The following is a 10,789-nucleotide window of genomic DNA, read 5'->3' as shown; positions in this document are numbered from 1 at the left end:
TCAGTTTTCACTTTCATGCATTGGAGAAGGAAATGGCAACCCACTCCAGTGTTCTTGCATGGAGAATCCCAGGGGGGGGGGGGCCTGGTGGGCTGCCGTTTATGGGGTTGCACAGAGTCGGACACGACTGAAGTGACTTAGCAGCAGCAGCAGCCAGTCTGTGTCTTCTGGTTGGAGCATTTAATCCATTTACATTTAAAGTAATTATTGATCTATATGTTCCTATTGCCATTTTCTTAATTGTTTGGGGTTAATTTGGGGGGGCTCCAGAATCACTGCAGATGGTGATTGCAACCATGAAATTAAAAGACGCTTACTCCTTGGAAGGAAAGTTATGACCAACCCAGACAGCATATTGAAAAACAGAGACATTACTTTGCCAACAAAGGTTCGTCTAGTCAAGGCTATGGTTTTTCCAGTAGTCATGTATGGATGTGAGAGTTGGACAGTGAAGAAAGCTGAAAGACGAAGAATTGATGCTTTTGAACTGTGGTGTTGGAGAAGACTCTTGAGAGTCCCTTGGACTGCAAGAAGATCCAACCAGTCCATTCTAAAGGAGATCAGTCCTGGGTGTTCACTGGAAGAACTGATATTGAAGCTGAAACTCCAGTACTTTGGCCACCTGATGTGAAGAGCTGACTCATTTGAAAAGACTCTGATGCTGGGAAAGATTGAGGGCAGGATGTGAAGGGGATGACAGAGGATGAGATGGTTGGATGGCATCACTGACTCAATGGACATGGGTTTGGGAAAACTCTGGGAGTTGGTGATGGACAGGGAGGCCTGGCATGCTGCAGTTCATGGGGTCGCAAAGAGTAGGACACGACTGAGTGACTGAACTGATTTTGTAGATCTTTTTCCTTCTGTTGTATTTCTTGACTATATAAGTCCCTTTAACAATTGTTGTAAAGCTGGTTTAGTGATACTGAATTCTCTTAACTTTTGCTTGTCTGAAATGCTTTTTATTTCTCCATCAATTCTGAATGAGATCCTTGCTGGGTACAATAATCTTGGTTGTAGATGTTTCCCTTTCAGTACTTTAAATATATCCTGCCTTTCCCTTCTGGCCTGCAGTTTCTGCTGAAAGATAGCATATGGGGTTTCCCTTGTATGTTACTTGTTGCTTTTCCCTTGCTGCTTTTAATATTCTTTCTTTGTGTTTAGTCTTTGTTAGTTCACTTAGTATGTGTCTTGGCATGTTTCTCCTTGGGTTTATCCTGTATGGGACTCTTTGTGCCTCTTGGACTTGACTATTTCCTTTTCCATGTTGGGGAAATTTTCAACTATAATCTCTTCAAAAATTTTCTCATACCCTTTCTTTTTCCCTTCTTCTTCTGGGACCCCTATAATTTGAATGTTGGTGCATTTGATATTGTCCCAGAGGTCTCTGAGACTATCCTCAGTTCTTTTCATCCTTTTTTCTTTATTCTGCTCTTCAGAAGTTATTTCCACCACTTTATCTTCCAGCTCACTGAGTCGTTCTTCTGCTTCAGATATTCTGTTACTGATTCCTTCCAAAGTATTTTTAATTTCAGTAATTGTGTGGTTTGTCTCTGTATGTTTATTTTTTAACTCTTCTAGGTCTTTGATAATTGATTCCTGCATTTTCTCCATTTTGTTTTCAAGGTTTTTGATCATCTTTACTATCATTATTCTGAATTCTTTTTCAGGTAGTTTGCTTATTTCCTCTTCATTTATTTGGACCTCTGTGTTTCTAATTTGTTTCTTCATTTGCGTAGTATTTCTCACCCTTTTCATTATTTTTTTTTAACTTATTGTGTTTAAGGTCTCCTTTTCCCAGACTTCAAGGTTGAATTCTTTCTTTCTTTGGTTTCTGCCTTTGTAAGGTTGGTCCAGTGGTTGTGTAAGCTTCGTACAGGGTGAAATTTGTGTTGAGTTTTTTGTTTGTTTTTCCTCTGATGGGCAAGGCTGAGTGAGGTGGTGATCCTGTCTGCCGATGACTGGGTTTGTATTTTTGTTTTGTTTGTTGTTTAGATGAGGGTGCACAGGTGCTACTGGTGGTTGGGTGATGTCGGGACTTGTTTTCAAGTGGTTTCCTTTGCGTGAGTTCTCACTATTTGATACGCTCTAGGGTTAGTTCTCTGGTGGTCTAGGGTCTTGGAGTCCACTCAGGCCCAGGGCTTGATCTCTGGTCAGGAAGGAGGATTCCACAAATGGTTTTTTATGGCATTAAGTGAGATTAAAACAAATACCCAAAACCAAGAAACCAAAGATGAACCCCAGACAAATGGCAGTCACAAAATCAGGCAAATAATAATTAAAATAATGGAATATACACACATATATATACACCCATGAGCAAAGTTAAAGCAGTCCAACAAAAATAAAATACAGTAGATTGACCCGGCAAACAAAGGAAATCAAAAATTATATTTACCAGTTAAGAACAAAACTAACTAAAGCACAAACTGGAAAACAAAACGAAAGCAAGGTGCCAAGTGGGGAATAAAGCAATGAAAACAAAACTAACAAATATTTTGAGAGGAAAAGAAAGCAAGAAGAGATATGCAAAGTTAAACAGAGGTAGATGAAGAAGATTTATACACATTAAAGATTAACTCTTTAGCAGGTTTCGACCACCTCCTATCAGTCGGTGTTCAGGACCGTGCTCAAAGAAATGGCTGTTCGTGACGAACTGGAGGAGGATATTACCATTCCCCTGACTGGTCATCTGGAGGGTGAAACCAGAAGGAAACTGGGAATTCTGTAAGTGACAAGAGGGATAGAACTGGTGGTCACTGGGAAGGTGCTGGTCACTGGGTGGAGGTAGACCAAAGCTAGCGGCAGAGAAAAGTATTAACTGGGCCACGAGAGCACAAGGAAGGCCAGGGTCTAGAAGCTTCCTTGTGTCAAAGAGCTGGCACAGCCAGACACAGGACAAGGGTAAGATTAGGGGTCAGGGGACAGGATGATCCGGCTGCCAAAACTCAAAGGCAAAGAAATCTATGAACAGGGGATGTACAAGATAGCATCAAAGGTGAGCAGGGACACAGGCTGGAAATCCCAGGCAAGAAAAAGTCTTGAAGGGACTGTGAACTTATACCGAAGTCTGGGAGGCAAGGCTCAGACCCCTGAGCCTTTGATGAGAAGGGACATTGGGGGGATCATGGGCATCTTCCAAGAAATTCCTTAGTTTCATCCTAGGCTAGCCATTGCATCTCCATGCTCCTTGAGGGGGATAAGCCCCAAGCATCACTGACCTGGGATTCATGGCAGGGGCTTGGGGAGGGATAAAGTTATTGCAGATGGCTGCTGGCACCAAATGTTTCTAGTTGGCATGACCCCAGTCACAAAATGTTCCAGAACCCCATCTGCACATCCAGCCTGTGGTACAAGGAAGCCTGGATTTTCACTTATCCAGCTGTCAGAAGCCTTGGTGAACAAGGTACATGGTCAGGCATCTGAGGCACTCTCTGGCAGGGGCTCTGAGGAACAGGCTGTGGGGGATGGGGTGCCATGCATAACCTCCTTGCTGAATGAAGACTCCCAAAAAATCAGGGAGACACTGACTGCCAGCAACTTCTGCTTTGGGCTCAATAGAGTCCTGGGGCCAGAGACCCCTAAGGCTTCTCTAGGAAAAGGGAAGGCTAAATACACAATGCAAAATACAAAGAACACCCAAGTTTTCAGATCCTCATAATACAAGAAAAAAAAAAATCCCAAATAACACCGTTGTAGGTTATCCTACATGCTAGGTTACATTTTCTCCCCTTCTTTCTCATTAAGCCCATAACCGAGGCTCATTCTAACCTAACTGCACCCAGGGAACGCACCTACTGTGTGCTGGTCTGTACAGTATTGCGTACCCTTACTAGCAAGGCTAGTAAGGATTCCATTAGCTTGCCAAGCTGAGCAAAGAACCAAGGAAAGAACCTTCCCCAAAGGGCACTGGGTGCCTCTGGAGGGATCCCCCCACTGGAATATAACTCTGGCATGCACCTGGCATCCTGCTGTCAGCCTGGACAGGCTTCACCCCACCCTCTTCCTCCTTATTCTTTTACAAGTGATGGTAGGCGAGGTAACTGCTTCAATTCCATTCACAGTGCTTGCAAATAAAACAAGGAACTCTTGGCACAAATGGGCCACGAGGAGCTCATTCTCAACTTGCAAATAGCTCCTAAAGTACAGACACTAAACCTCCTTTCCGCCAGGCAAACAGTTCAGCCCTTTTCAGCAGATGATATTTGCTTCCTGAGGTTGCTCGGGGTTAAATTATTACACTCTCTTCGAGGACTCTGAAGCGAGAACTTAAAATCTGCCGTGTCAAAGGCCCTCTGCTCAGATCCAATTAAGCCTTGGAAGCTCCTTCCTTCCGGCAGATTCCCTTTCAAAAGGTCTCTGATCTGAGGACCAGGAAAGGCTGCTGTCTCCGGAGACCACCCTTATTTGGCAGGAAAACAGTCCCAGCCATTGAAATGCCAGGATGACTCGTTTTGTATATTGACATGAAAGGAGGGTTGAAGGTTTGATCATTTTGAAGAGCTGTGCCTTAATGTGGCCTTCATGGTGAGTCATTTTTGAGTGAGTTTATTTGAAAATTTCCTACTCAGTGTAAAGGAGTTTCAGGTGGCTGTGTCCGGTTCACAAATAATACTGTTTCTCTAAGCTATTTCCGAATAAGGCTTTACTGAAATGTGCTCAAGCCACAGAAAAAAAACAGCCTGAACGAGCTGAACTCAAAGAGTCAGCTTTGGCTGGCTTTGGATCTCCCGACCCTGGCTTCATTCCCAAGAGGAACCCCACTGAATTCATTTGGAAGGATCTGGGGTCAGCCCAGGTGCCGAGGCTGAAGGCCAGTTAAAGGCCAGGAGGGACGCACAGCACCAAGTGCTGGCCCTTTATTCCTGAGCAGAGACTGGAAGAAAGCTGGCTGCAAAGGCAGAGCTATCCAGCCGAGTCTCCACCTAGGAAACGATGGAGCCGGCCCCAGCTCTGTCTGTCGCGTAGCATGACATGTAAACACGAATTCGGTCTCAGCTTTTAAAGACGATTCCCCTTCCTTCCAGGTTGAAGAAAAATTTTGAAAAATACAAGGAGACGATCCTCTGGATTATGAGGAAACGTGAAAGTAAGAGCTCCTCTCCCCATTTTCCATCCGATCACCTGGTTCCCCCGGGTGCTGCTTGCCATCTCCCACCTTCCCCCTTGTCCCTCAAGGAGGCAGAAATGCTCGTTCCCTCACTTGAGCATCCATTGGGCCAGTAAAGTCTCAGCTGCCAGGGACTAAAATACGGAGCAAGCCAAACACAGTCTGGGACTTCAAGGGGCTTATCCTTTGATTGTGGTGAGGGTGGCAGGGAGGGCAGGAGGCGAAGATAAACAGGAAAGCAGGGAATTTGCACATAAAATAGTTAATGCTTTGGTGGGAAGGGGATACTATAGGACCACACAAGAAGGCATCTAACCTGTATTGGGGGAGGTTCTAAGAGTCATTAACACAAAGTTTAAGAAAGAAATAGCCCCTTACCAGATACTAAAGGCATCCTAAAGGAAATCAGTCCTGAATATTTACTAGAAGGACTGATGCTGAAGCTGAAACTCCAATACTTTGGCCACCTGATGCTGAAGCTGAAACTCCAATACTTTGGCCACCTGACGAGAACTGACTCATCTGAAAACACCCGGATGCTGGGAAAGATTGAAGGCGAGAAGAGAAGGCAACCACAGAGGATGAGATGGTTGGATGGCATCACCGACTCAATGGACATGGGTTTGAGTAAACTGTGGGAGTTGGTGATGGACAGGGAGGCCTGGCATGCTGCAGTCCATGGGGTCGCAAAGAGTCGGACACAACTGAGCAACTGAACTGGACTGAAAGGCATTGGAGGTCCAGCTGTTAAGACTTGCCAATCATGGACTCTGCCAGCTTTGGGGGTCTAATCAAAAACTCTGAGCCAAGAGCCTAAGCTACCAGGCTACTTAATTCAGAAACTCCAAACCACCAGCTGGAACATCTTTCAGATGACCAGATCCCACTGACATAGAATTGGCAACGACAGCCAGAGCTGACACACCTCCTCCATCACGGCGCTCTTTCTTGCTGAGCCAGAACAAAACCCCAGGTTCCCTCTCAAGAAGTGCTCCCATCCCCATACCAGTAAGTATATGCCCTGACCTAACTCCTGTAGAATGACTGCTGTGGGCAGCCCCTTGTCTCTGAACCCTCCTATTTCCAAGCCAAGGATGGCTTCGCAGGCATGTGAGCTGTGCAGGTACACAGGCCCCCACACTTAGGGCCCTGCGCTTGCTTTTAATGCTCGGCTGTCACTGTCTTGAAATCCTTCATTAATTTATTTTGGTTGCCTAACATGCGGCGTTCTAGTTCCCTGACCAGGGATCAAACCCATGCACCCTGCACTGGGAGGGCAGTGTCTTAACCACTGGACCACAAGGGAAGTCCCTGAAATCTTGAATAATTTTAAAACAAGGATACCTGCATTTTGAAATTATATATCCTCTCCCGTGGGTGAAAAGAAGTGGGAGATACTACACAGCTCGTGTCTTGAGCCAGCAGACCCCAAAGCTCCCCGTGTGAAGGACACAGGCCTGCGGCCCGTCTCTGGGCAGCAGCCTCCAAGCAACATCACTTCAGAGGAGCCTGACAGGTCTCTGCAGCCAGCCTGACCCCACTTTAAGGAAACTGAGGCTCAGACAGGCAGCCTAACACCTCCCCCATTAAAGACAGAGCTGGTTATACAGCACAAACCAAAAAATCCGTGCTTCTAGCCGTCTGACGGGAAAAAAATGAGCATATCTGTGTCCCTTGTTACCGTGACCATTTCAGGAATGCTGTCTGTTCATTTCTGACTGACCCTCAGGAAGAGCAGCGGGGCTCACATCCGCCTCCCCCCGCACAAATCGCCTCCACTCCGGAAGGAAGCACCGAGGAGGGCTCCTCCGAGGGAGACTGAGGCCCACGTCCAGACCTCTCACAAAGCGCTCTCATCGACTCTGCCCCCACCCACCTCTCTCCTCATCTCCCTGAGGACAAGCTCGTCTCTGAGCTCTAAGGAGCAGCCTCCTCCCGTTCCTCAGGGGCACACAGCCGTGTTCTCCTCTCTCCAAGCCCCACTCCACACCTCTCCGACATCACCGACACCACTTCAGACACCTTCATTGCCCCAGTGTCCCTGACTCCCATCCTCTCCTTTCTCAGTCCTTTCTTCACATTCTTTCCAGCAAAATCTTTTCAAAACACTTCCCTGGCCCTCCACTACCTCCAGGAAAATTCCACATTTTCCCCACGTGGCTTCAAAGGCCCCTCGCTCTTGTCCATTCCAGACACACTGGCTTTTCTGTTATTCATCACATGAGCAGCCCTCCCTGACACAGGGCCTTTGAACGTGCGGTCCTCTGGCTAGAGCACTCTGCACGCCAATATTCTTGTGACTTGCTCCCTCGCTTTATTCAGGTCTCTGCTTAAAAGTCACCTTCTCAGAAACTGTTTCTTTGGCTACCCTTTACAAACCAGTGTGCACACACGCACAATCATTTTCCATTCTTCTCATCTGCTTACCGTTTCTTTGGGGCACGCCTAGCCACCAGCAGGTGAAGTTTTCACCTGTTCACTTGTGTAGCATCCAATGCCCCTACTAGAACGGGCAGCAGGCTCTGTGCCACGCCCGGTACCTAGGACAGCTTTGGGCATACGTGAACACAATGGATATTTCCTGAGTGAGTGAATAAAGGAATGACCTAGCCCTGCCTCTCTCTCCAGAGTTACCGTTATTACTAAGCTGGTCTCACGCTAGCCTTCAACCACGCACCACTTATGCTAGGAACTCCACCTGGCAAACTAGAGACAATTTCCACTCTGTGCACAACCTCCAGGCCTGGATAGGGTCCCTGTGTGCTCCGATGGCACCTTGCCCTCTGTGTTGGCAACCTCAGAGTTCCTGGGGTGAAATTCTAAATCAGCCGCTGTAAGATAGCATCACCGACTTCAGGGACACGAGTCTGAGTAAACTCCGGGAGACAGTGAAGGCCAGGGCGTGCTGCAGTCCATGAGGTCGCAAAGAGTTGGACATGACTGAGCAACTGAACGACGAGAAGCAGAGGGCAAGGAAAGGCCTGAGAGGCGGTCCCTTCCGAATTGTCGGTGGCAGGTTTAAAAAGCAAGAGAACTTACACCCGACGTGTGCATTTCTCTGGCGGCACAAGACTTGTGGATTTCCACCTGCACTGGCCAGACTCTTACAGTTTAAATGCAGGCCTTACGTGACTTCAGGGAGGCATCCATCCAGGTGGGCTCAACAACACAGTGCCCGCGAAGCTGCATCCTTGCAAAGGGTTCCCAGTGTGGGAACCGTGGGCAGGACGTACATTCCAAGGACCGGGAAGGGGGTGGGGAGACTTCCATGCCCCGTCCAGCTCCTGGGTCAACAAGCTGTCACGTCCTCTCCAACACCTCCTCCAGCGCTGGGCTGGACCCAATGGTGGGACAACCAAGCTCTCTTAACTGCTGCTAAGTCACTTCAGTCGTGTCCGACTCTGTGCGACCCCACAGACGGCAGCCCACCAGGCTCCGCCTGGGATTCTCCAGGCAAGAACACTGGAGCGGGTTGCCGTTTCCTTCTCCAATGCATTAAAGTGAAAAGTGAAAGTGAAGTTGCTCAGTCGTGTCTGACTCTTAGCAACCCCATGGACTGTAGCCCACCAGGCTCCTCCACCCATGGGATTTTCCAGGCAAGTAGTCCTTGCTAGCTTATTCCAAAATTCAATAGTTATAAAAATGGACTGAAATGAAGACTAAAGAAAACCCTGCTGCTGCTGTGAAAACTAAGTGGGATACTTTTGAGAAGATTCAATAAGAAAGTAGCTATGAAAAAAAAAAGTAAGTAGCTTTACAAATACTGCTTAGAACTAGGCGTGCACCAAACATACACGAAAGGCTGGGGGATATACAGATTTTTTTTTTTTCAAGTCTACAATCCTGCACTCAAACTATGTAGAAATTGCCAAAGTTGAAAGTGATAGATGATAAATTATGAATGGGGTTTGAGCAAATGTGATCACAGAGTCCTGCAGTTAAAATTGGTGTGTTAGCTACCACGTATAAAATAGCTAGCTAGTGGGAGCCTGCTAATACAGCACAGCAAGCTCAGCTCAGTGCTCTGTGATGACCTAGAGTGGTGGGATGGGGGTGTGGGAGGGAGGCTCAACAGGGAGGGAATATATGTATACATACAGCTGATTCACTTTGTTGTACAGCAGAAACTAACAAACATTGGAAAGCAATGTCCTCCAATTAAAAATAAAATTTTAAAATATTGTTAGTATACATTTGTGTTTTAAGTTAAAATAGCATGCTTAAGGCAATGGCACCCCACTCCAGTACTCTTGCCTGGAAAATCCCATGGATAGAGGAGCCTGGAAGGCTGCGGTCCATGGGGTCGCTAAGAGCCAGACACAACTGAGCGACTTCACTTTCACTTTTCACTTTCATGCATTGGAGAAGGAAATGGCAACCCACTCCAGTGTTCTTGCATGGAGAATCCCAGGGACGGGGGAGCCTGGTGGGCTGCCGTCTATGGGGTTGCACAGAGTCGGACACGACTGAAGCGACTTAGCAGTAGCAGTATGCTTAAGGCATGTTTCCTTTTTTTTTTTAATGACTCCCACTTTAGCCTGTTTTTCTCAATTACCAGACTCAGCAGCCTCACTTGTTCCTGGCACATGGCTGGTGTGTCACCCCTCGCATCCCCAGGTCTGGACTGTGTGGCATTCACCATGGTGTCAGGCATCTGACACTGAGCTGGCACCTCACAGGCCCTTAATAATTGTGTGTGGAATGAAAGAATGAATGGGAAAAAATGAGAAAGCTTGGGGAAATATGGTCGATATCCCAACTCCTCAAACTCTCTTTGGGTTCCTTGAGAGAAATAGATCTAAGTTTTCTTTCTCTTTTCTACCAAAGCCATATTTAGCCAAAGGACTGCAGAGAGCACGTTCACGTTTCACTTATGTAATATACCACCACAAGACGAGGAGGAGGAGGTAGAGCCAGAGAAAGAAGTCAAAAAAGCTCGTCGTGTTGTTCGCCGTACAAAGACGTTAGAACTAGATACGGACTGGATCAACAGCAAGCTTAAGGTAATGCCCTGGTGTTTGCATTTTGTCCAGGGTTTTTTTTTGTTTGTTTGGCGTTGGGGGTGGGGGTTTACTGCATTTAGAAAAGGCAGAGGAACCAAAGATCAAATTGCCAACATCCATTGGATCATCAAAACAGCAAAAGAGTTCCAGAAAAACATCTACTTCTGCTTTATTGACTATGCCACAGGCTTTGACTGTGTGGATCACAATAAACTGTGGAAAATTCTGAAAGAGATGGGAATACCAGAACACCTTACCTGCCTCCTGAGAAATCTGTATGCAGGTCAAGAAGCAACAGTTAGAATCAGACACAGAACAACAGACTGGTTCCAAATTGGGAAAGGAGTATGTCAAGGATGTATATTGTCACCCTGCTTATTTAACTTATATGCAGAGTACATCATGCGAAATGCCGGGCTGGAGGAAGCACAAGCTGGAATCAAGATTGTTGGGAGAAACATCAATAACCTCAGATATGCAGATGACACCACCCTTATGGCAGAAAGTGAAGAGGAACTAAAAAGCCTCTTGATGAAAGTGAAAGAGGAGAGTGAGAAAGTTGGCTTAAAACTCAACATTCAGAAAACTAAGATCATGGCATCCAGTCCCATCACTTCATGGCAAATAGATGGGAAAACAGTGGAAACAGCGACAGACTTTATTTTCTTGGGCTCCA

At 46.6% G+C, this 10,789-nt stretch overlaps 1 protein-coding gene across 1 annotated transcript in view; it reads left to right on the top strand.

The window, feature by feature from the left end:
* ERICH6B (glutamate-rich 6B) overlaps positions 1-10,789 on the top strand; it is a 54,980-nt gene that overhangs the window by 28,820 nt on the left and 15,371 nt on the right. The window contains exons 10-12 of the mRNA XM_010854649.1: positions 2,588-2,727; positions 5,028-5,089; positions 9,938-10,113. Of these exons, the coding sequence (XP_010852951.1) occupies positions 2,588-2,727; positions 5,028-5,089; positions 9,938-10,113 (378 nt within the window). The remainder of the gene's footprint in view (positions 1-2,587; positions 2,728-5,027; positions 5,090-9,937; positions 10,114-10,789) is intronic.

The sequence above is a fragment of the Bison bison genome, unplaced genomic scaffold (genome assembly GCF_000754665.1).
Source record: "Bison bison bison isolate TAMUID 2011002044 unplaced genomic scaffold, Bison_UMD1.0 scf7180017864345, whole genome shotgun sequence".
NCBI classification, from domain to species: Eukaryota; Metazoa; Chordata; class Mammalia; order Artiodactyla; family Bovidae; genus Bison; species Bison bison.
This window is presented reverse-complemented; position numbering and strand designations above follow the sequence as displayed.